Genomic DNA, 25958 nt, shown 5'->3' with positions numbered 1-25958 from the left:
TTCAAATGTAGTGAAATCTGAGGGTGTTTTGCTCAAAGATATTATTTGGTTTTGCTACAATCCGTAATGAAAATTGCCTTGCAGAAATTAATATATTTGATTTAAATTGCAGTTTCAAAAATGAAAAGTAAATCAGGAAGACATAAAGACGAAAATACGTTCAAAGTGAGTATTTGTACACATATTATGTGATATGAGATTCAATTGATTTTTTTTTCAGTTTCGAACGTTTTCTGAGCGGATATCTGCGATTAATGTTGATGTTATCCATCGGGTGAAACATGTTAACGAAAAAACTTCAGAAGAAATAAGCTATTTCTATCAAGATTTTGAAAAATGGGATGTCCTAAATATCACAGAAGGATATACTTCCTTTAAAAAGGAAATCAAAATAAATTTACTTGTCACCCTTCCTCAAATTATTGCTCATAAAGAGCATATAGTGAACACTTTATTGAAATATCTGAAACACAAAAATCCTTTATATTTACAACCCTTGTTGAGGTATGTATGGTTGAAAATGCTTCAGTGAATCTCTTGTAATATATATATTTGTTTCAGTTTAACCGCATCTTTGGCCAGTGATCTGAGAGAAAATTTTTATGAGCACTATCATGATTTTTATGATATACTTATTGAACTGTTGGAAACAAAAGATACAGAACAATTAGAATGGGTTTTCCAATGTCTGGCATATTTCTTTCATAAATTATGGAAATGCTTGGTGAAAGATTTTAAGAAGATTTTTCTCTCATTATTGCCATTATTATCTGAAAGTAAAGCGGAATATATCAATAATTTTGCTGCTGAATCATTCACATTTGTTACCAGGAAAGTGAAGGACAGAAAATATTTATTGGATTTGATTTTGAAAACTGTGAATAGGAAAAAAGATGTAAGTTGATTTGAATTCTATTTGTCTCTTAAGTAGGTAAGGTTAGTATTAGGTTAACACAGGGGTGCTTAACTATGGTATTTTAATAAGCATATAATGGCGTCATGTAGGTTGATTTTTGTATCTATAAGTGTCGTTTAGCTTTTACCTACTTGCCAATGACATCATAATCTCTAGGGTAATTTTCGATATGAAAACTTTTTAAGATAAATTAATTCCTAGCTGATACATGCAAAATCTGAAACACTCTTTATTGTTCAGTAGGGTACTTAAATGAATAGAAAAAATCGTTTTTTGCCATTGGTTACTGTAGAGCAGGCAAAGTATTTCTTAGAGCTGGTGTGTGTAAAAGTTTGCCTTCCTTATGGTAACCAACAGCAAAGAATGATTTTGACAATTTGTTAGTCTGCCCTATATGTCAATAAAGTGTTATATCTAGAAGCTAAGCATTATGTTCAAGCATAGATATCCACCTTAATATTCTACAGCCTGCTTGATACATTTTTTGTAGACACATTAGTCTTCACCTTAGCTCTGTATTATTGTAATTTATGATCTATGCAAAAAAATCATTATTCATCATCGAGAATGAATTCCTACGAATTGATATTTACCTAAATTTTTTTATAGGGTATCAGAGGATGTGGTAGATTATTTTTCGAAGTTATCAAAGGTGTTAATGGGCAATTACACAGTTGTGCAGGAGAATTTCTTCAACTTCTGTTTGAATCTCTGCCAGAGTATGAGAATTTCTTAATAGAAATATTAGAATATACAATTGCACATATAACTGACTATGTATCACCACAAAAATCAGAAATATTCTGGAGTTGCATCTTAACAGCTTTGTCTAAATCCAGAGAGAATTGGAATGAACTAAAAGATGAAAATAACTTGAGAAGTATAGAACACTTATTGAAGTTGTTAGGACAAGCTATTGAACATAAACATGGAAAAATTGTTCACAATCTTAACAGAATTATACAAGAGATAGTTCCTATTTTGTCAATGGAAATCTTACCAGAACATGTAGTAGTAACTCTTGTGAAAGTTGTGATAGTTATTCTCTTATCAGATAATCTTAGGCTTACTCAAGAAGAAGCTGTCCTTTTGGTAAAAAATACACTGGCAGTGAAAAATGAGACAGCAAAGTTGTATTTTGTGGATAATATTACAGAATTTTCCTGCTTCAAACCAATGGTCCTTCCCCATTTTCTGAAGAGTTGTGCAGAGAAAAACTTTGAGAAGAATTATTTGAGAACATTGACAAATGTTATATTAAAAAAAGCACCCTTGGCAAATGATGGTATCAAATTAAGAAGTTGGTCTAAGTATCCCTTAAACATTAAATCAAATGAAAATAGTCAAGAAATAGAGCTTTCTCTACTGAATGTTATTGAGGAAGGACTGGATAAAGAAAGACTTTTCTGCACATTAGTTTGTATACCACATCTAAGCTTAAAAGACATTGAAAAATTCAAACAGATTATTGGAACGCAGATCCTTAAATTGCTTGAAAAATGTGCCAAAGATGAGAAGGAGAAATTTTTTTTCTTGAATTTACATATTGAATGCTTATTACATTTGAATAATAACGATTTCTTCAAGGAAAATTTCCAGAAAATTATGAATGTTCTGTTACCTTTAGTGGATGAAAAGTCCATTTTAGGAATATTGAAAATAATGAGCTTGGTGATTCTAGCTGTTGAAAATCAAGAGTTTATCAATATCGAAACCCTCAAGTTCCTAAATGAATATTTTGAACCATATTTTTGCTCACCATTCCATGAGGTAAGTTATTTGATTTTATCTTCTGTAGATATTAGTATGATAATAGTTAGCTGGTAGATCTAGGACATTGTAATGGGAAAAACACATAAATTTAGTATAACCGAGTAAAAAAAACAAAATACGTAAACTCATCAAAAATTCCCTTTACAGTATGCCTGTAGAATCATCTCTGACCATCATGCAATCTGTATGTTTCTTCCCACGTAAAAAAACGTCAAAATCCGTTGGAATCGAAAAAAAAGATCATCGTTCATACCCAGTTGAATGTTGTACTCATGTCTATGCCACTCTCGAGCTATCAATTTTTCGAAAGTATAATCTTTTATTATCGGCGTTAGTCCGTCATTAGAAACGGAAGGTGACAGTTTCGTCTGAAAAACTGAACTGCATATGGCAGCACAAATTTAGCACAACTATATAAAACAATTTTCGCCAAAAAAAAAAAAACAGTGGTGGGCTAACTTTTTTCCGAAATCTTTATTTTCCGGTAAATAAACATGATTTTCGTAAAAATTACATCGGCCCAAGTTGGTACACGTGTACCACAATTTTTTGCATGTCTTCATCAAAAAAGAACAAAAGCGTTCGGCTAACGTTTTTTCTAATTTCGATTTTTTCATTTATTTTTCACTAAAATTTCGAAAATCGAAAAGTGCTGGGCTAACTGCACACTCATAATTATTTCAATGTTTTTTAATAATAATTGTCTTTTAGTTTGGTGTTGTCTGCATATCAAAGTAGCATTCTATCTCAATCTGAATATGGTATTCGTATTAGTTACAGGATAAATATAAAATATACGCGAAACATCGTTTCTATCAGCGTTTGATTGTTAATATTTTCTTCAGGAACCCTAGGTTCCTCTGCTTTCACTTTAGCGGACACTGTGCTAGAGAAATGATCTAGGTGTTTGAAACGTCCATCAGAAAAATATTTGAGAACTTATTTTTATTCCCACATCTGTTTCCAGGCAAAGAATGTTTTTTTCTGAACATTGTTAGATTGAATCAGATGGAAGATTACATTTGAAGGAAGTACAAATAATTGTTTTTTTGAATAAAAACTAAATCATTGAATCTGATTAAATCAGATTCAAGAATTTGATTAATTTAGATTTATTTTGTTTTTCCAATATCAGCATGAAAATTTTATTTCAAATACTTTGTATGTGTTTCAATTTTGTTATACGTTTGCTTTTTTTCTTGGAAAAAATTAAATTTTTTTCCTTTTTTTTTAATTTCACAATATTTATATTTAAATTTTTCGTATAAATTCCATATTTTCCTCATATTTGGTTTTTCAAACTTGCCTTTGTAAATATAAATTTTAGACTAATTACTAATATGTAGTATCTGATACATAGTATGCTAATATCAGATAGTATATCCAATTTATATTCCTTTTGACACCAATTTATCATTGCTAAATACGGAGTTTACTCGAGCGTCGTGGAGACCTAGTGGATTCTGAAGATTAGATGGTAAAAAAAAAAGGTCTATGATGTATGCACTTTTATCAGTGGGGAAAGCGTCTCAGGTTTTCAAAGATGTAAAAAAAAATCGTCAAGTGTACATACTCGGGCGTGTCAGATTAAAATACTGTATATGCACTACGTGTCTCTGATAATAAATTCATGTTAATCTGATAGTTTGCGTGGTGGGGCTGGCCTTACAAGTGTTGAAAATGGTAAAAAAAAATCAAGCCTGTCAGATTTTTAGAGGATATGTTAATTGGACCCAAAGGAAGCTACATTTCAAGAGAGTGACAATTCGGACGTGACGCAAGGTCACAGCTGCCCTTTGAAAATCCAAAAAAAATCGTTACTTGTACATACTTGAGCGTGTCAGATTTTCATACAGATGGTTAATCTCGGTGTTGCAAAAGTGTTGACCCATTAATCTGACGTTAATCAGGGGGAGGGGGTTTAATCTGAAAGTTTGAAGATGATAAAAAGGCATTTTTTTTAAATATCTCCTTTCCTGTACCTCAGATCGTTTCTGTTTCATTATGAAAGTTGTAGATAATAAAATTCTATACAACTTTTGTCTAAAGAAATTTTTCGTACCCTTAACTGGTTTTGAGCTAGAGGGTGATAAGGGCTGAGCCACACATGCGAAAGACCAATGTCAATGTAGAAACCCAGTCACCATATACAATATATCTCAAAAACTTTCAAACGTAAAAAAATTGCTTTGAACGAAATTTGTAGACAATGTTATGCTTTACAACTTTTTTAAATGATGTATTTTTTTTATCTTGGAGCCCTAGTTTACATTTACAATGATACTAAGCTAAGAACCTATCTCGTGCGATTTGGATGTCTGACGTCGCACCTATTTACTATTTTCGGCGCACTCTTTGGGAACTCCTTTAACGGGACGGTTTAGGAAGGCATGAGAGACATAGTGACGAACATTTATTTTCTTTTATATAGATTGTAAAATTCTCTGCTTCATTAATTTTCAGATTCGGCTACTTACTACATTCATCTACACATTGTTTGAAGACATACCTGAATTTGATCTTGTGCACTCCACTGATCCCGATTCTATCAAAGAGAAATTCGAAGTATTCACGATATGCCATTCTATAGAATCTATTGATCCACAAATAAGCACTTATCACAGCCAAATAAGAAGTTTAGAAAAACTAAGCTTTGAAAAACCTCAAATGCTTATGTGCCACCAAACAGATTTCAAGGCCATTCCTTTGAGATATATTTGTGGCGTATTGTACATGAACTTTCAACTCTTGTGGCAACACACTTTGAACATTGTAGAAACACATGCTCATGGGTTGAATATATCCTGTTTTTGGAATGTTTATGGGGAGCAATTAAGAAGAGTTGATGAATACGTGCTCAATGGATTTTCTCTAACAATTGATGAAATGGAATGCGAATATAGCACTTTGAAGTTATTCTATGAAAATTGGCAAAAATCTGACTCCAAACCAGATTTTGCAAACTATCGATTGTTGTTGTGGAAAGGACTGTCTACATTCCCTGATATTGGTGAAGCTAAAACTAAAGATATTTCTAGTTTACTCCTCAAATTTTATGAGTAAGTAAAATTTTTTCTATTTATTTGTATAACAAATAGTCTTTGACGTCAATCCGAAATGCCTTATTGTTCAAAGTTGCAGGTCAGGTAGTCTGACCAGCATATAGAAAATTCTGTCAATCTAGGGATGCAGATCATTCAGATTTTTGTAGTTATTTCATAAGTGAACGAATTCTGTTATATGGACATTTTTCAGAAAAGAGTTTACAAAGTACAATGCTGAACTAGCATATACATGGAATATAAAACAAAAAGATCCTGAATCTGAAGAAGCTTTGGATCCTGAGGATGATGCAGAAAATGAAGAACACACTGTTAAACCTGTTGCCAACAAAGCAGCAAAAGTGAATGGTAAAACTAAATTGAGGTATGTTGAAAACTTTCATACTTTTTTTTCTCGGAAATTGTGATGTTTGTTGCGAATTGCTTCAAAAATATGATTTTTCTGTTTCCTGAACCTAGAAATATTGCAAACAATTCTACACTGAAAGGTTTAATATTATCAATTTTCTTTTTTTTTAACAATATGTTTACAGGGTGTCGACTGGCTGTATCTCGGAAACGTATGTCCTATAATAATATTCAGTAAAAACTTTCTTCACTTCTTTACCGGAATGGGGTAGACAGGTCAAACAAAATTCTTAGGGTACAAACACAGTGCTTTCGGAAAACCATATTTAGGTTGTCTGCATCGCACTTTTTGATTTCCCAAAAGAATAACAGGAAAAAATTTTTTTTTCTGATTTTTATAACTAATGAACGCTAAATTGCGTTGCAATATTCTTCCTATATTTTGTATGGAATTTAACGCTCTATAAAAGAGGTCTGATCTCATTTTTCGATAAATGAACTCGAAAGTTATTCAAGGTCGAAGTTCAATTTAGCCGTTTTTCTGAATGATTTGCAAAAATATTATGCTTTCAAAAAATATGAGGCCAAAACATACTAAATATAAATTAGACCTCTGAAGAGTGTTAACCATCATACAGGGTTAGAACTATTTAGAGGCTGACTGTAGGAATATCGAAAACCGTTAAAAATAAAGGGTGGCTTAAATTACAAAAAAGTAGTGCAACGATATAATCGCTATATAGAATTATGACTACACACCGAATTTCGTGTAGTTATCTCCAAAAAATAATGAGTTATGAAGAAAAAATTATAATCTTGATTTTCAGTTTTTTTGAGATATCTCAGGAACCATCAGAGATATTTGAGAACTGTTTAGACCCACCCACTCATCCTTGAATAACGCAACTTGTGATCTTATAAATTTGAGATTGTTATAAAGAAAACAGCTAAATTAGGGTTAAATTGAAATTTGACCTCGAATAACTTTCGAATGAGTTCATTTATCGAAAAATGTGACATCTTTTTCGTAGAGCGTTAAATTCTCTACCAAATATAGAAAGGATAATGCAATGCAATTTATCGTTCATTAGTTACAAAAATCAGATGAAAAAACAAATTTTTCCTGTGCTATTCTTATGGGAAATCGAAAAGTGCGATGCGCACAACCTAAACATTAATATTAAGCGCTACTTTGACATTTAAACGAAATTTTTGAGCTTTCAAACTTTTAGTTTTCACAAATAATATATGTACTTTCCACCCAATAACCACTTGAAATTAGAAAAGGGTGCATTCATTTGGTCCCTAAATACTTCGATTCGTAAATCGCTGAGAATTTTAAACGATGTTTTCGTAAATGCATCTTTCAGAACTAAACGACAAAAGAGTGAAAATGAATTAAAATGCGAAAAACTATTATAATTTTTGGTCTTCGCTATCGTTTCTGTGTATCATTTTTTGAGTAGTACATGCATCATTAGTTAATTTTGGAATTTTTGTTGGTATACAGGATGTTCCAAATTAAGTCGGCACCATTGCCAACTCTGTTATTATTGATGCTACGAATTCGGTTGAATGGGCAAACTAGTAGCATTTTTAATGGCCTTCTCGATGCCGAAAACAAGCAAAACATTGACAGTCGCGTTTTCAAAATATTTCATAAAATTATGGAACACCCTATATTTCATCATGCATTGCGATTAGTAATAAAGTTTTCAAAAACAAAGCTTATATCATCTTTCTTCCTAAAGTTGAAAATGAGCGTCTTATGTGGAAATATTTATTTCATTCACTAGTACAAAAAATTTCTTGGTTTTGGCGAATAAAACCTTTTGATTGTCCACACGATATTTGTATAAGTACCAAAATTTGGTGTTGGGACAATCATGAGGTTTAATTCGCCAAAACCAAGAAATTTTTCGTACAAGTCAATGGAATAAATATTTCCACATAAGTCGCTCTTTTTCAACCTTAGGAAGAAAGATGATACAGTGCGCAAAAAAATTAAGGCACATTCTGAAAATCTCAATTTTAATGAAAGTTAACTCTACATTGACTTTATAACTTATTTTTTATGTTCTCTCGGGAAGGCTTTGAACGAAACAAGACACATTAAATGGAAGAAAAATTCAGGATTTCACCGAATCTTATGAAATGTGAAAGAAAAGAAATGAGCTGGGCCTCTTGCCGCTACACGAGGCCTTAAATCATATTCTCTGAGGCGATTTCTTATTGTCTGAGTGCTAATTTGCACCTCATGAGTTTGCTCAAGCTGAATTTGAAGGAGGCGAGCGGTTGCAAACCGTTGTCTCAACGAAGAAACTCTCAAGTAACGTTCTTGAATGGCAGTTGTTACTCGTGGTCTACCCTGTCCTGGTCTTCGGACATTCATACCTGTCTCCCTTAATCGCTGCAACATTCTGGACACACTTGTATAGGAAACTCCAAACCTTTCTGCAATTCTTGTGTATGTCCACCCTTCTTCTCGTCGCAAAACTACCGCTTGGGCACATTCCTCTTGGGTCAAATTACGTGTTTCGCGTCGCATAGCGATCGAGTGTAGAAAATCAAACGAAAGAAAAACTATTGATCACTAGAATTGATCGAGAACAACTGATTTTAGAATGGAGCCAATACATTCAAAATCTGATAATATCATCTTTTTTTATTCCTGCTGGGAAAAAACATCTGTATTGAAAAAAACCGTTGAAAGTGGATAACATATGCATGCATAATTCTGATAAAAATAATTATCATTGAGAACACCTTCAGTTGTAGAATAAATTTGAGATTTCCATAATGTGCGTTAATTTTTTTGCGCAGTGTATAAGCTTTGTTGTTGAGAATGTTTTTACTAACCGAAATCTGTGATGAAATATAGGGTGTTCCATTTAAAAAAATATTATTTTATGAAATATTTTCATCTTTTTAACAATTCGTTCACACGGTACGGATTCGGCTGTTTCTTAGAATCGATAAAAATACTTTTTCGTTTAGAAAGCATCCCCACACCATGGGAAACTACCTTAGGTCCTATGGGGGAAGCAGTCAGATTTGATTTTTTTTGCACAATAAAGCAGAATTTGTACCTCCCTTGGAATACTCAACCCTTCAACATCATAATCTACCAAAAATAAAAAAAGATTTGAAGAAATGGTTTGTTTCAGGGTAGACCGTGTCAATTATACTAGTAGAGAAATTTTATTATTCTGACCACAATCATTGGGTGAAAATAAAATGAATTCCCTTTTTTTTCTTTCAGAACATTTTTGCAGTATCTATCAGTATTTTCAAAGGTCAAAAGTCCCCAATCAATGTATCGAGAAGTAGAATTGTACAAATTATACTATGATTTGCTTCAGCATAAGAATTCGCAAATTCAGAAAGCTGCTTTGGACTGTTTACTAACGTATAAAAAAAAATTCATTGTGCCTTACAAAGAAAACTTATACAATCTCATAGACGACAAAGGTTTTAAGAATGAATTGGCCACTTTCAATTTGGATCGAGAAGGATCCACCGTTGTAGAGGAGCATCGAGATGATCTTATGGAAGTTGTTCTGAGAATTGTTTATAGTAAAATGAATGCAAAAATAGGAATGAGAACTGGTGGCAAATCAGCAGGTCAGCACAGGAGAACGTTGGTACTCAGATTTTTAGGCGGTTGTCATGAAAGAGAAAAGTTGATTTTCATAAGAATGATATTTAAGTTCTTCGATAGATATCTTACGGAAGATTTGAATGATTTGACTGAAAATGTCGATTTGGAACATTTCATTCCACCAAAGAGATTACAGAGCTCGATGAATATGCTCAATGTGATATTGGAACAATTTGGCGATTCTTTAGCATGTGAATTGCTGGATAATCTTCTACATTATATTTTTGTCATAGGATCGTTTATAAAAGGTGCTTTTAAACAAATATCTAATGTACATATTGGTTACCAATCTGCCCTCAGAATTCTACGTACAGGTGCTACTAAATTGGTGTGTTCATTTTTTCAAAAATTCCAACAATATGGTTGGAACAGTAAGCAGATAGATAATATATTTGATATTTTCATATGGCCATATTTGGATAAATTGAATACAGAGGGCATTCATAGCCCAACAGCCCTATTGAAATTATTTGTATTATGGGGCTCAGATCCGAAATATTTTCCATTATTGGTAAAACACAGGAATGATGACAAAACGGAATATATTCTTCCTAAGATTATGGAATTATTAGTCAATGAAAAATCTCAACACAGTGTAGTACAAGCCATAATGGAAATGGTTCAACATCTGCTAATATATGTAGAAGAGGAGAACAAACCATCACTACCTATTACTAATATTCTTGATATAAATCAAAGCATAATTGACAGAATAAAAATCAATGATAAACTGAATTATGGCAGCTGTATATTGTTACCACATGTACCAAGTGTTCTACTAAGGATTCAAAAAAGTTTAGAAAAGAAAAACAAAAATTTAAGTAGACTAGAAATCTTCATTCTCTCAAGAATTTCTGAATTAGTTTGGGAAGCTGATATAAGTGAATACACACTCAAACTGTTACTACCTGTTGTTTTGAAAAAATGTCACGTGAACATCAGTGAAGATATTGTTAATCAATATTTGATTACCATAAAAAATTTGCTCCAAAATGTTGATGATTCCACAAAATTCTTGGAAAAAATATCTTTGCTATTTGGTGAGGTTGGTTGTACTTCAGGAAGAAAAAGGCTTCAAGAAATCATCCAAGTGATGGTTCATAAATCGGATGACCCAGAGTTAGTTTTGTTGAAGAACATCATAGAAGAACTCAATGCATATAATGCCAGATGGCTAGATCAACCAGATTTTGAGAGGAGGCATAATGCTTTCAAAACAATTCATTCATTGTTGGAAAAGGATGAGATCAATCTTCGATTGGGAGTGCTATTGATATTCAATTCCTACTACTTTTTGAGCACGGAATCTGATTTATCTATAAAAGAAAATTCATCACATTTACTCAAAACCCTGTGTCCTTATTTGTTGAAGAAATATCAGAAATCAAGGAAGGAAAATGATTACTTACTGGAGACTATGTTCAATTTGATTCGCAGAGGCATGAAAAACAAAAACGAGGATATACGAAATGAATGCATATCTTTACTAGGACATATGGCAAGGAAGTGTCCAGAGAATCACTTCATTTTGAGAGACTTGCACTTGTTCACGAATGAAAATGATATTGAAGTTGATTTCTTCGAGAATTTGATTCACTTACAAATACATCGTCATGGTAGGGCAATGACCAAATTATGTCAAATATTAAAGGAACTGGATGTTATGATAAATGTGCAAACTCTGACACGGTTCATACTTCCTTTAGTGTCACATTATTTAATGAATGAGAAATATGCTAGTAGACACACTCTTATTGACACAGCTATAGAAACTATAGGTGTTTTGTGCCGCATTCTTCCTTGGCATCATTATGAAGGTTTACTGAAGTTTTATCTGAGCAAATTAAGAAGCCGTATTGTTCATCAGAAACAGCTGGTTAGATTAACGGTTGTTGTGCTCAACTCATTTCATTTTGACCTAAGTAAAGCTCATTCTAATGCCGATATAGAAAAGCGCCAAAGTGAAAATGACATCTCGAAACACAACGAAGAAGAAACCAAACCTGATGATAAGGAAGCAACCGAAATAGGGGAAGCTACGGTTGAAGAAGATATTGGAGAGGTCCTTGAAAGTCTCGAAGTTGATGAGGAAGGAGAGGACGATAACGATGAGATACCTGAGGAGAAATCGGTCAAGATATGTGAAAAAATTAATGTTCTCTGCAAATCGACTGCTACACGAGTGGTTTATACAATTCGGGTGAGCAACAATTCATCTTTTATTGCGAAATATCTATTTTCTTACATTGGAAAATATATTAATATACAAGGTGTTCCATTTAAAATAATCGAGTTGATATTCATTTTTGGTATGACCGGAAGTCGTAAATTCTTGCTAATATTTAAAAAAAGGATATCCTTTTGCCTTATGTCCTATATATAAATTTTCAAATTATACAGGGTGTCTGTAAACAAATGCGAAGAACTTAAGGAAATGGTTCCTCGATGAAAATAAGCAGGGGTAGTTCCTATAAATTTTTTTCCGAAATCGACCTCCCTTCCAATATACAGCCTTTGGAAGGCAATGACGAGTTGACAGTTTTCAATTTTTTTACGGGTTATAAAAAATACAGAGTCATAAAACTATACATAATATGAAGCAATAAGTAGATGTTACTCACACAATTTTTTTAGACCTCATAACTTTATTATTATAGGGGTTGAAAATAACAACCCCTTATTATTATCCTTCAAAAATTATCTTCGTGGGATAGATTTTCGAAAAATAAAATTCTCTTATGGTTTCTTATTCTATTCTGGAGATAAAAAGTCTTTTGTAAAATTCCGATACAGTCGATACTTTTCTCGGAATAAATTAAAACTTACAAGCAGTTCACTGTTCATTTCATTTCATCGTATAAGTGTTCCATAGAATGACCTTCGTATCCTGCTTGTTTTTATTTATTCCGAGAAAAGTATCGACTGCATCGAAATGTTGCAAGAGATTTTTTTTCTCCAGAATTGAATGGGGAACCATAAGAGAATTTTATTTTTCGAAAATCTATCCCAAGAAAACAATTTTCGAAGGAAAATCATAAGGGGTTGTTATTTTCAACCCCTAATATTAAAGTTATGAAATTTAAAAAAATTGTGGGAGTAACATCTACTTAGTGCTTCATATTATGTATAGTTTTATGACTCAGTGTTTTTTAGAAGCCTTAAAAAAAATTAAAAACTGTCAACTAGTCGTCGCCTTCCAAAGGCTGTATCTTGGAAGGGATGTCAATTTCGAAAAAAATTTGTAGAAACTACCCCTGCTTATTTTCATCGAGGAATCAGCTCCCTAAGTCCTTCGCATTTGTTTAAAGACGCCCTGTATATTTAGAAGCCTCCAGCCATGTTACAATCATTTGAAAATAGAAAAGTGGAACCAACTCCATATAATAATTTATCCATTATTTGAATACTTCCAGTGTTTAATGTCATTCATTTTACAGACTGTACTGCTTCCCCAACTACACAGGGCACTAGCTGAGATGACACATAATGATAGCTCACACAAAATCAATCGAAAGTTGACCAGAAATGAACAAGAGGAGGATGATCTAATCAAAGTACCACTATCGCTTGCTGTTGTGAAACTTTTGCAGAAGTTGCCTCCGAAAATATTAGAACGTAATCTGCCAGGGTAAGACATATTTCATTTTTATCAGATCTGTTCATCACTTACAAGTAATTCATTAATTCGACAGAATTTTCATGAAAACTTGTACTTTCCTGAAATCACATCTTGAGAGTGTGAGAAAAGTAGCTAGGGAAACTTTGCAAGAAATGATGCTCACACTTGGACCATCGTATTTGGGGGCACTGCTCGGTGAAATGGCTCCTCTACTGCAGAAAGGCTATCAAGCTCATGTGTTGGTATATACCGTGCATGGGGTTTTGAATTGTTTGAAACCGCACTATAAACCCAAGGATATAGATGTTATACTACTAACTGTTCTAAAGGTAAGCTCAATTAGTATAATCACTAGTAAACCAGGAGATTCAGGAGACGATTAACGTAGATTTGCGTTTGGTAAATGTCAAAAATTTCGAATTTCTGCTTTTGCTTCACATTCACGATCTGGCTCCCGGTTCGAGAGATTTGCTGGGCACGCTCTGGTTAATCGTCGTTCGTTTGACATTTTTCGCGTCCCTCAAGATGCAGCGGTTCGCTCACAGATAGTGTCTCTTAATCTCTCTAAATCAGCTGATGGAGAGTTTTGACGAATAACTTGTTTTTGCAATGGCTGTGTTTGCAATTTATCTACTTATGTATCATATGCACCAGATTTAGCTATACAGGGTGGGTAAAATTCGTTGTCTACTGAGGGGATTTTCAACAGCAAATATATTTTAAACGAAGCCGATTCGGAAAAAATGATAAAGGCACAAAGTGGTTTTTTTTTACCACCTCAAGAATCTACTGTTAAAATATTCGTAGGAGTCAAAGACTCACCCTGTAGAGGGTGAGCAATATTCGTTGTCTACTGAGGGAAGCTCGAGAACTATAGCAGCCAAAAGAAAACGGATGACACATTCTTTAGCTCTTTTTTCATGACTAATCCAAATCTGAAAACAGAATCGGCCTATCGTTACTAGATTTTGTGTTATAAACAAAAATTGGGATTTTGACGATTTCAAACAGTTCTCATGACTCTTTTGTGTTTGAAGTTACAGATATGAAACTTGAACCTTCTTAGTCACTTTTATGCGTAGATTCTACTGACAGAACCTTTTTTTCCAATTCAAGAATAACAAATTCAATGAAAGTTTGCATTTAAAAAAACGCCTAATGTTTCGAAATGAAAAAATATTTGGTACTCGTCGGTGAATTCTACCTTCTACTGTAGAAGGTTCAAGTTTCAAATCTGTAACTCCAAAGACAAAAAAGTTATGAGAACTTTTCGAAATTGTCAAAATTTAATTTTTTGCTAACAACTCAAAAACGTTTTTGGCCATTCTTTGTTTCTCTGAAAAAGAGCTCGAGAATGTTTCATCCGTTTTCTTCCAGCTGCCACAGTTCTTGAGTTTCCCCTCAGTAGACAACGGATTTTGCTCACCCTGTAAAGGGTGAGTCTTTGACTCGTACAAATATTTTATCAGTAGATTCTTGAGGTAAAAAAAAACACTTTTTGCCTTTATCATTTTTTCCGAATCGGCTTTGTTTAAAAGATACAGGCTGTTGAAAAAAATGTGATTTTTAGTTCTACCTCACAAACGGTTTTATCGAATGAAATTAATTTCGAAATATAGTTTTTCATTTATTTGGTGATTTTTTTCGAATACAAGATATCACCCACGTCTTTCAGTTTTCTCATTATGACCATTACGTACCAAAAATTCAAAGCACCCAACCCTTGAAACTAAATTGGACGCTATCTAATGAATATTTGAACGTTTTTCAAAATAAAAGTGTTCTTCATGTGTTCTCGCATAATGCGACGTTTTCGAGTAATTTGATGTTCAAAAATTTGAAATATTTGTGATATTCGTAAAATTGGGTACTTTCGCTGAGTGCAACTCTTTTCAAAAGATCCACAGATGTGTAGTGTCATAGATTAAGCTTGTTATTCTGTTCACACGTTCGATAAGACGTGCACAAATTAGCGTTCGTAAAGGGTTTGAGGGGGCGCAATTAATTATAATGAAGTGAAGAAACCATGGTCAGCATCTGCTTTTCTTCGGTGGAACGTTCTCCATTTAGTTGTCCTGACGATGGCAAATTGGCTAGTTCAATTCAGATCGTAACATTTTTTGATATTCATATCAGCGGTTGGTATGCATCTGAATTCAATTCTATATTATTTTTACGGATAATTAAGCTGAAACTTGTCTTCCAAAAACTGAGAAACTCTTAATTCAGATTTATTCCTGTGCCATATTTTCCTTTAATTATGTCTCAATAAGAGTATATTTTTGACAACAGAAGCATAAATCTGTTCTGTCCACTATATTCAATTTTCAATTGTTCCCAGCTGTGCAATACTGATTTATTTGGAATATTATCGGAAGAAAAAGAAGTGGCCAAGATAATAGTAAAAACATCAGAAGCCAAATCGTCCAAGAGCCTGTCTATTTATCAGATACTAGCCCAATTCATCACAGAGAAATGTTTCTTGGACTTGGTGCTTCCGATAAAAAATATTTTGGAGAGTTCAACGTCATTCAAAACAGTATTCAAAGCTCAAGAATGTCTCAATAGTATGGCAATAGGTCTTGTTGATAACCAGTTTGTGTCGCCCGAATCACTGATGATGTTTGCGTTTGGAATAGCATCAGAAAAGATCACGCAATTGATACCTGGCAAAAACAAGCAGGAACTAACCGAAAAAGAAAAGCTTTTGCTCCAAATGCAGAAACCTGATTGCTTTATTATACCTAAAGCGCCAGTTGGAAGAGCAGGTGTACGAGTGAGCAATGTGAAAAATTCTGACAAGGCAAATGCTCATCATCTTGTTTACTTTGGATTAACTCTCTGCTGTAAATTATTGAAGAAAGATGTGTTGGTTAAACAAGACCATCTGTCATTCTTGGATCCTTTTGTGGAATTATTTAAGGATTGTTTGAAGTCGAAACATATCAAGGTAAGAAAGGATAATATTAGTACTAAGGAAGTACACAATATTGCTTGCTGTTAAAATATTACTCAATCAGTTGACCTTAATAAAGATTATAACATTTTTTTCAGTTGTCCACTGTAACATTGAAGTGCCTGACATTTATTTTCAAATGGGAATTACCTTCACTTAAGAAACATATAAAAGAAATAACATCTGATATATTCTCCATTTTGCACAAATATGCAGTTGCTGGATTGAGTAAAGGAGAAAATTTCGACTTGGTGGTGGTGTCATTCAAGGTGAGTTAACTAAAAGAGAAATAACCTTGAAATTTGTTGGGTTAGTTTAACTTATATTAATCAGAATATACAGGCTGTTTTTTAAGGTGAGGCTTTCTTTTTGACAGGTGGTAGAACTCATTAAAAGAGATCATTTTGCCGGCAGTTGCTCATATAAAATATTCAATATAACAAAACATTCAAAAGGCTTGGGCATCAATATCTTAATACGACTCTGGATCATATTATCTGTCTGTTAGGATATATCACCTGTGATGAATCACGATGCCATATGGATTCAGTCAGAATATTTTCACCAAATAAATAAAGTGCTCGGCGGAATTTATAGCAAATTTGTATATTATTTTTCAAAATATATTAGGTAATTTTTTTTTTGAAAGGTATAATTATGAAAGTTAAACTAAGCATAGGAAAAATTCCTCAATTAAAAGGCCGCATAAGAAGAAAAATAAGGCAGTTCATAAACTCACCCATAAAATTGCTCCGAATTTTTCACAGAAAGTGATCACCATTTGTTTGATCGGCACAAACCAATAATAACGAATGGTTACATGCAGCAACTATCACATCAGTTTGCCCACGAATAATTTCACATGCATTTTCAATGCATTGTCTTAGTTCGTCCTCACTATCCACCTCGAACTCACTATCCACCTCGAACTCACTATCCACCTCGAACTCACTATCCACCTCGAACTCACTATCCACCTCGAACTCACTATCCACCTCACCGTCACTGTACACTAATGTTTTCAAATGACCCCAAAGAAGAAAACACAGGGGTTGAGATCCGGGGAGCGTGCAGGCCAAGAAATGGATCCACCACGTCCTTCGTTTCTTCGAAAGTGGGGTGTTGCTCCATCCAGTAACAACAACATTCTCTGCCGAATATCTGAGGAACATCTTCTAGTAATCCTGGCAATTTTTTCGGAGAAAATGGAGAAAGTCTTCACCTGTCATTCGTGGTGGTAGAAAAAATGACCCAATAAGCATTCCACACAGGAGTCCGATCCAGACATTCAAGGAAAACATTTTCTGAAAATCTGTTCTTCTGATAGCGTGAGGATTTTCGGTAGTCCATACATGGGTATTGTGGAAATTGTTTACTCCATTTCTTGTGAAAGTGGCATCGTCAGTAAACATAATGGATGTTGTTAGATATTGGTGATTTAAAGCCACAGGCAGAATTCTTTTCTTCGAGGATGGTGTTCTGGTTGAAGTGCTTGAACTTTCTGGAAATGGTAGGGGTACAATTACTCTTGCCTTAGTGTCTTCCAAACTCTACTGTGGCTCACTCCGACGACCCTGGCTATGGATCTAGTACTTGTTGTCGGTTGTTCCTCAACTATGTCCAGAATCTGCTCCTCGATTTCAGCCATTTGCGATGTTACAGGCCTGCCAACATTTGCTCCCCGGGATTCGTGCAAACGTCCAGCATCCCTCCATCTCTGCACCAAGTTTATGAACATCCGAAGAGTTGGGTGATTTCTTAACGGAAATCGTTTTCTTTACAACCTCCACGCCGCACTGGTACTCTGTTTGGATTCACCATAAATTAAAACCATGTTAACAAGTTCATTGTTCGAGTAAACGTTAGGCATTTTTCAACTACTTTGCGACACTCCGAAAATTCACAAAAATCATACACTGACTCTGACGGTTTCCAGTATACTAACCTTTCGCCGGCACAAGCCTGCGTATAAAGGTATAGTTTCGGTAGTGCGTCGGATGCATGCAGTGGCTGCAGAATGTGACTACCCATATGCAATTACCGAGCTGCAGTCACATTCTGTATCACTGTAGTATTGCATCCGAAGCACTACCGAAACCATACCTTGAGTAGGCATGCAGATCCGGAGCGGGAATTTCTCAGATTTTCGAGTAACGTTGGTTTCGAAATATACAGCCCTGGTGAATATTTTATATAAACGATTTTTGGTACCATGACTTATTTTGAGGAGTTCTATTTCCTGTCAAAAAAAAAGCCTCAACTTTGAGAACACCCTGTATTGTACAACAAGTCCGTTAATCCTACCAATTAATTAATTAATAATATTTAATAATATTAATAATTATTAATAATACGATATTTATTTCCAAAACGGTTTTTTTTGCATTTCAAGATTTATTTATTTTTTTAGGCCATGTCAGTTCTATTGAGAGATGTAAAATACCACATAATTGATCAGGATCAACTAAAGATACTTTTGTGTTACGTTGAAAAAGATATGTACGATTATGATAGACAAGCAGTTGCCTTTAATTTACTCAAAGCTATTTTGATACGAAAACTGATTGTGTCTGAACTGAGCGAAATTATGGAGAAAGTCGCTGAACTGAGTATAACGTCAGAAATGGATCATGTGAGAAATCAGGCAAGAGATGTATTCCATAAATACCTGATGGACTACCCGCTAGGAAAGGAGTTGGAGAAACATGTGTCGTTTTATCTCTCTCAAACTAGTTTCGAATTGCAATATGGCAGGGAATCTGCTCTTGCCATGCTGAAAACTCTTATCGTCACGTTTCCTTTGGTATGTATCATTAACAATTTTTTATGAAAAAAATTCCGATTGTGTGTAATATTTTTGGAACTCTTTGTTGATGTGAAAGAATTCTTTCAAAGGTAATTTTGCGCCTGTAGTATATTTTCATTAATAAAACTTTCTGAATCAAGCAAGAAAAAGTATTGGCTTCAAATTTTCAATTTACTTTTAGAAATATGGATCTAGAAAACCGAATACTTATTAGAATTCATCAATTTTCAGCTTTTTTCTTGAAAGCTACAGAGAGCAGAATCGCTAATTAGCTGATTTAACTTGAACATTGCAATTACCCCTTCATTACAAGTTACATTTTCATTACAGAAAGAACTGAATTCATTTAGTGGAACAATTTTAATCATCCTCGGTGCCCGATTGGTGAATGAAGAAGTGCCACAATTGAGGAAAACTGTAGCAGCCTGCTTAACCACAATGTTGGAAAGGTTATCCAATGCAGACAGGCAACCATTATTTGAAATTGTCTTATTGTGGTTTTCAGATAAAAACGTGAGTCTTTTTGTTATACACTATTAATATGCATTTTTCTATGGGCTTGTTATTCTGAACAAAAAAACTTGTTGTATCACCCACCATAAAACGAGAATGGATAAAACTTAATGTTGGTTTATGCCGGTCTTTTGGTTCTAAATTTTACTGCATCGACTGAGAATCAACCTCTTCCTACTTGTCCTGTATTTCAATCTGCTTTTTTTTTAATGACAGCCTTATAATTCACAGAAGTTGGAAGAAATATATATGATTATTAATTTCCGTCTTAATATGAAGGCATTATCCTTTTGTTTATATATACATGGTTACTCATTAAGAGTGGAGACCAAAATTGATAAAAAGCCAATATTTTCGGAACAACCAAAGATATGACTTTGAGATTTTGACAGGCCGATCGGTAAGGCTGCTTGGCATTCTATCAGCCAGTTAGTGTTAAAAAAATTTATTTGAAATTTCGCAGACAAAAATTAAAAATGAAGGAAGGTGCTACATAACGCCCTCTAACTTTCAATTAAAACATTCGATATTTTGTTGTTATGTGTTTCCGAAATCATTTGAATGACCTTTATCCTTTAAATAGAGCCCAAATTGATGAATCTGAATGAATTACCTGAACTAATGTTGTGAATTAGAAAGAGTGGTTGCTAATTTCATTACTTATTACAACCTAAATTAGGATATATTTTGTTAAGAACATAATTATATTTTGTAAGTGATAGAAAGTGCCATCTAGAGGAAACTATGAACTTGAAAATATTTCGAATCACTTCTTCCGGTCTTACTTTGTAATGAAATTTTTTTCATAAGACAATACGGCCGCTCGCCTTCCTGAATGTAAATGAATAGTTGCGAAAAAATGTTAGTGTTGATTCTTTGTTAAAATATAGTGTGGGTGAAATTTTTTTGAGCAGCCCCTGCCCTACGTAGATACATCTCAAAGATGGTATCTGTAAAGTAATTTTTAATTTTTTTCCTAGAAACCCAAAAACTGGGGGTTGGTTTATGCTGGTCGGTAATTTATTCCCTAATCCCTTAAACGGTTTTTGGCCAGTCGAAAAATATAAAATCTTTAGACCCGTTTGCACCAAACGCACTTAGTGTTAAGTGTCCCTTAAAATAAACCCTTAACTTAAATTACGTTGCACCAACTGTTGAGTGACATTTAAATGGCTAAAGCTAGACTTAAATTCAAGCGCTCCTGTAATGACCACTTAGGTATTTAAGGGCGGAATTCTAACCTAAAATAATTTGTTGAACTGGCTGCAGAGCTTCCCATTTTTGATGGATTTTGAAAATTGAATGAATTCATTACTGAATACCAAGCCTTTTCTTTTGCCTTTATTGTTATGCCATCAGTCTTTCAATTTTCAATTTTGTGTCACAAATCATACTATAGTTAGCAACAAACTCTCTTGTTCTGTTGAGAAGTTGAGTGCTCTTTGTAGATTACCACCAATTGCTTGGCAATCATTCATCGTATTCGTACTAACAAGGACAATAAGGACTTTTTTCACGTTCCTCTTCAACATTAATAAAACAAATTCACACAAGACCTCACAAAGAAAGTGTTGTACTTATATAAACTGAGGTACCCTTTATTTGACAATCCATAACATCATCAATAATAATGCTAATTCAACAACAGAATATAATAATTTACTTGAAACTGACTGACACGACAATAAAGTTAGGTTAATGAAATGACAACGATCATCAGCAACCGGCCAACCAATGAAATGGCTTCATTGGACTAGGATGAAGTTGCACCAAAATAAAAAACAGAAATATTACTAGATATAAAAACTTCAGGGCCCCTTACTTAAGATTCCGTTAAGCCACAGTCGTGCAACTGGGAATAAAATTAAGCGTTAACTTTAAACGACACTTAGTTAAGTACTCGTTTTAAGGGGTATTGGTGTAAACGGGCCTTAGATTTTAAGGCCCGGTTGTTCAATTCGTGATTAAAGTTTCCTGGATTAATTTTGACATTTCCGTTCAAATCTGTCACGTTAATCCAGGATTAACTTTAATCTCGGTTTAAACCAGAATTGAACAACCGAGCCTAAGTGTAGTATAGGCTGGTCCGTACAGATTACTGATTGTTGGATGTGTTGGACGGATAAATCAAACCTGCCATTGTGACCAAGCGGTCTATTGTAGCACACAGGCAAGCTCGTAGAGCTAGACCTTTCCCTCCAGTCCCATCCTGCTCAAAAAGAAGATGATGTAGGAGGGGGAGTGATTCTTGAGTTTCTCTAGGACCATCTTCGGAGAACCAAAGACTCCAAGTCTGACCCTGTCTGCCGCCGACGCCGGGCAGTATGTCCTGTGAAAACCGCCATTATGGATCTCAGATTGGTTCTAGAAAATCCTAGCCAACGACTGGTGTATTGGCTGGAAGGCACTGAGATGGCTTTGTGCGAGTGACGCAGACCAGGACGGTTGCGCCAGTATTCCAGGACCTTTTGCCTTATCTAGCTGTTGTTCCGTTCCCTGATTGAGGAAATGGAAATTTCTATACTTGGTTCCGGGCCAATATGCGCTGATGTTGCGCCTCCTCTGGCTAAAGCATCCGATACTTCGTTGCCTCTGAAGCCGGAGTGTCCAGGTACCCAAATCAGTTGCAGTCTGTTTAAACTTTCCAATTTGGAGAGTTTAGATCTGCATTCAAATACCTGTGCCGAGTTGCATTTGTCTGCTGCGAGAGATTTAATCGCAGCTTGACTATCCGTTAAGATTTTTATTGACCTACCCGTCCAACCCATGTCAAGCAAATGGTTAGCGCATAGATCAATGGCGAATATTTCCGCCTGAAATGCTGTCGCCGACTTTCCCAGACTGGCACTGAGTTCAGTCAGCGGTCTACGACTGTAGACTCCGGCTCCAGATCCCTGACTGGTTCTGGAGCCATCAGTAAACCAACAAGGTCCTTGAGTTCCTTGTGGCGGAGCTATTCGTCTCTGGTTGGAATCGGAGAACTGAATGTTCCATCCTTGCTGGTTGTTGTGATTATCTGTTCAGTTCTCATGCCCATCACCTCGTCTGTCTCCAATTGGGCTACAAGACGATTGGGCACGAAAATGAGTTTGTCAGGCTCATTTACGGTAAGGTGGTGGAGCCTGTGAGTTGCTAGTCTTGCCTCTCCCTGGGAGGTCTAATAGCATCTCCATGGACACAGTTGGAGTAGAGCAGAATGCCCCCGAAATCATGGGGCATGCCGTTCTCTGGTGTTTCGAAAGTTTTTTTTTTGGCTTTGAGTGCGTTCAAGGTGCTGGTCCGTAACTCGCGTATGGAAGTTGAAGTCTGAAGAACAAAATAAACTAGCCTTAAAATCTAAAATTTTCATATTTTTGGACTGACCAACAACCGTTTAAGGGATTAGGGAATAAGTTACCGGTCAACATAAACAAGGCCTGATAGAAATTAAATTGAATAGACATTCTAGGGGAGGACTTCGGTCGATGGCCATTGTGAGAATTAAGTAGTGTTATTAGAAAAAAATTTTGGTGGTGTTCTCCAATAATTGCGAAGATTTAAAAAAAGCCAACCTTAAAATTTGTTTCGCATGAGACTTTTTTCCTTATTCATGTTAAACCATTGAAAACTTTTTGATAGGCTGCTTTATTTCAAACAAATAAGATCTCATGTAATTTCTTGCTAAAAGTAACGGTTTTTGAGAAATAACTAATTTATCAGCAGGTACGTAGTGTGAGTCATATAGGCTGAAATTATCTTAAAACTGAAATTTACTTAGTGGGCGAATATCATGCAGACATTATAATGGAACGCCACCAACATTTTTTTTTTTTCATTTCCTTCTCCCATACAGTGTCTGCTCAATTTAATTTCTGTCAATTTTCTGGTTTCTAAGGAAAAATTAAGAATTGCTTTTCAGGTGCAATTTTGCACAGCCAACCGGGATGTAGCAATATTGGTAATAGCCCATTTAAATTAGATTTAGAGTTGAATTTAGGTTGGTAAATTACAAATAATACTGATGCTTAGACCAATTACATGATATATAAGCCTATTCACCGAAGGAAGATATTTTAATAGTCCTATAATATATTTTCAGATAAATCATAGAAGATTGGCAGCTCAGCTTTTAGGTGTGTTCGTGAATATAGAAAAAGTAACCTTTGAATCAAGGTTACCAATCATAATTCCACTGATATTGAAACAATTTGGCTTGGATGATACACCCGGAAAGTTTGTTAAAGTTAAGGATGCAAACGAAGATACTTCAGAAAATGAGGAAAAATTGAGGATAAAAGATCATTTTTACTTTCAATTACTACAACTCCTACTGAAAATTTGTAAACATTGTCCGAATTTCTTGAAGCAAAAAGAAACTATCAATAATTTGGCATCACATTGTCAGACATTATTGAATTATCCGCACGATTGGGTTCGCCTTGCAGCCTGTCAATTTATAGGTTTTGTTTTGTCCATAACTGATATTGGACATTTATCTAATTTACTAATTAATGGAGAAAGTGACAGTTCAGGCTATCTCTCAAGTGACCCGCATGGTTCCCTCAAATCTTTAACACTTGACCTTTGTGATCAGCTACAACCTGAAAATTTAAAGACCGATCTAGCAGAACAGGTTATAAAGAATTTAGTGTTTGTTGCAAGAGTTTTACAAAATATTCCTCTGAAGGAAGAGGAATCTGATGTGATGCAAATAAATCTTTTGTGGCTATGCAAAAGATTAAGAAAAAGCGTTAATATGGAAGTGGTTCAGTGTTCATCTAGTATTGTCATACGAACAGAAGTTTTCAAATGGATTGCTGCCATAACCACTGTATTAGAAGTAGATAAGTTATTACCTATTCTGCATCATTTGATGGCTCCATTGGTTCGTGAAATGTTAATGATTGGTGAGAAAAATACTTTCTTACGGCAACTCAGTAAAGAAGTTGGGAACAAAATAAAAAAGAAAATAGGACTTGAAACTTACACTGAAACCTTAAATAAATTACAACAAACCCTATCAGCTAAAAGGGCAGAAAGGAAGAGATCTAGAAATCAACTGGCTGTAGTTGATCCTGCGTTACATGCTCAAAAAAAGATAAAAAAACAGGAGAAGAAAAAAGATTCCAGAAAGAGAAAAATGGTGGAGCTGAAAGGAAAGAAAAATTTCAAGAGGAGGAAAGTAGTCGACTTGGAAGATTTTTAAAATTAGATTTACACATGAAATTCTGTATAAAAATGTATATATTGGTTATATAAAGTAAAATTATTAATTATAACTTCATTTGTTACTGTTCTTTCCATTTACTAAATCCCAAGAAGAAACCGTACAATGATGAAGAATAGAATATTATCCAGAGACGCCTCTGTTCATCATATTTCCTTTCTTAACAAAGAGCTTTGCACTCCCTTGCTGGCGCACCGGGAGTGCACCACTCCTAATTTTGACCGTTTTCAGTACGTGAAGCGCCAATCACTCACGCTTCCTGTCCCCTGATAAACCTGATGAATACAGTGAACTCAATATTTAGTTCATTGGATGAATATGAAAGCCAAAAGATGCCCAGAGGTAAGCAAGAAACGTTTGTGTGACTCGCAATATCTTGGATAGGTACCCTCCATACTTCTTGACAAAGAGTAACAACTCTTTGCTTCTTGGTGTGACATAGATACATTGAACTCTTTAGAGTTCAATGCGTAGGTTATCTACCCTCCATACATAGATGGAAGAAATAGCAATATATCTTCCTTTGGAGCATGGAGGTCTTTCCTATGAAGGGTAGCAACACCTATACCACAGAACATCAAATAAACATATCCATACATTGAATCATAGACAAAGATAATGGACTAAGCCTCTCTACCTACTGGAAAAATGTGGGAATATGTAGGGCAACCCATCTCTTTCTAATGGTTCGGCAACCAATCGAACAACCGCATCAGAAGTCGGACGTAGCAGTCGTCACACTTAAACGCCCCGGGTTGTTTTTGTTTACATCGTTATACACCAATTGACAGAGCGCAGAGAGAGATATATTGCTCTACTTCCTTTGTTGCCTGCATCTATAGTCTATCCAAATCCGAGAGGCCAGCGTAAACAAACTGACTAACGCGTGATCTTATTTGAGGAACTCCTCTTAATGGTCAAAGCTTCAGGAACGCCATGTTTGCAGGCGGGAGTAAGAAGCACCCTCCGCAGTACCGCATTACGTTTAAGAAGTAAGTATATTAAGAAATATACAATACGTTTTTTGAACTGGAGGAAACCAAAGGTGATAAAATCTATGTTTCAGCTTTTCAATGAACCTACTTTTCAATTCAAAGC

General features: G+C 34.7%; 1 protein-coding gene across 1 annotated transcript; it reads left to right on the top strand.

The window, feature by feature from the left end:
* On the top strand, window positions 1–24912 carry LOC123310951 (small subunit processome component 20 homolog). Its single transcript, XM_044894680.1, has 14 exons — window positions 1–165; window positions 221–504; window positions 562–895; window positions 1526–2686; window positions 5153–5748; window positions 5945–6115; window positions 9362–11960; window positions 13198–13388; window positions 13453–13708; window positions 15721–16329; window positions 16434–16604; window positions 18746–19138; window positions 19472–19654; window positions 23733–24912. The coding sequence occupies exons 1-14, from the start codon at window positions 121–123 to the stop codon at window positions 24837–24839; spliced, it is 8100 nt and encodes a 2699-aa protein (XP_044750615.1). The 5' UTR covers window positions 1–120; the 3' UTR covers window positions 24840–24912.
* Window positions 24913–25958: the final 1046 nt, after the last annotated feature.

The sequence above is a fragment of the Coccinella septempunctata genome, chromosome 1, assembly GCF_907165205.1.
Source record: "Coccinella septempunctata chromosome 1, icCocSept1.1, whole genome shotgun sequence".
In the NCBI taxonomy this organism is placed as follows: domain Eukaryota; kingdom Metazoa; phylum Arthropoda; class Insecta; order Coleoptera; family Coccinellidae; genus Coccinella; species Coccinella septempunctata.
Note: the sequence above shows the minus strand (reverse complement) of the source record. Positions and strands in the feature narration are given on the sequence as shown.

Excerpts from the sequence above, each read along its gene's own strand:
- LOC123310951 (XM_044894680.1), top strand. The coding sequence starts at position 121 with ATGAAAAGTAAATCAGGAAGACATAAAGACGAAAATACGTTCAAA. Across the intron at positions 19,139-19,471 it reads TTATCGTCACGTTTCCTTTG|AAAGAACTGAATTCATTTAG; the intron begins GTATGTATCATT and ends TTTTCATTACAG. Across the intron at positions 19,655-23,732 it reads TGTGGTTTTCAGATAAAAAC|ATAAATCATAGAAGATTGGC; the intron begins GTGAGTCTTTTT and ends ATATATTTTCAG.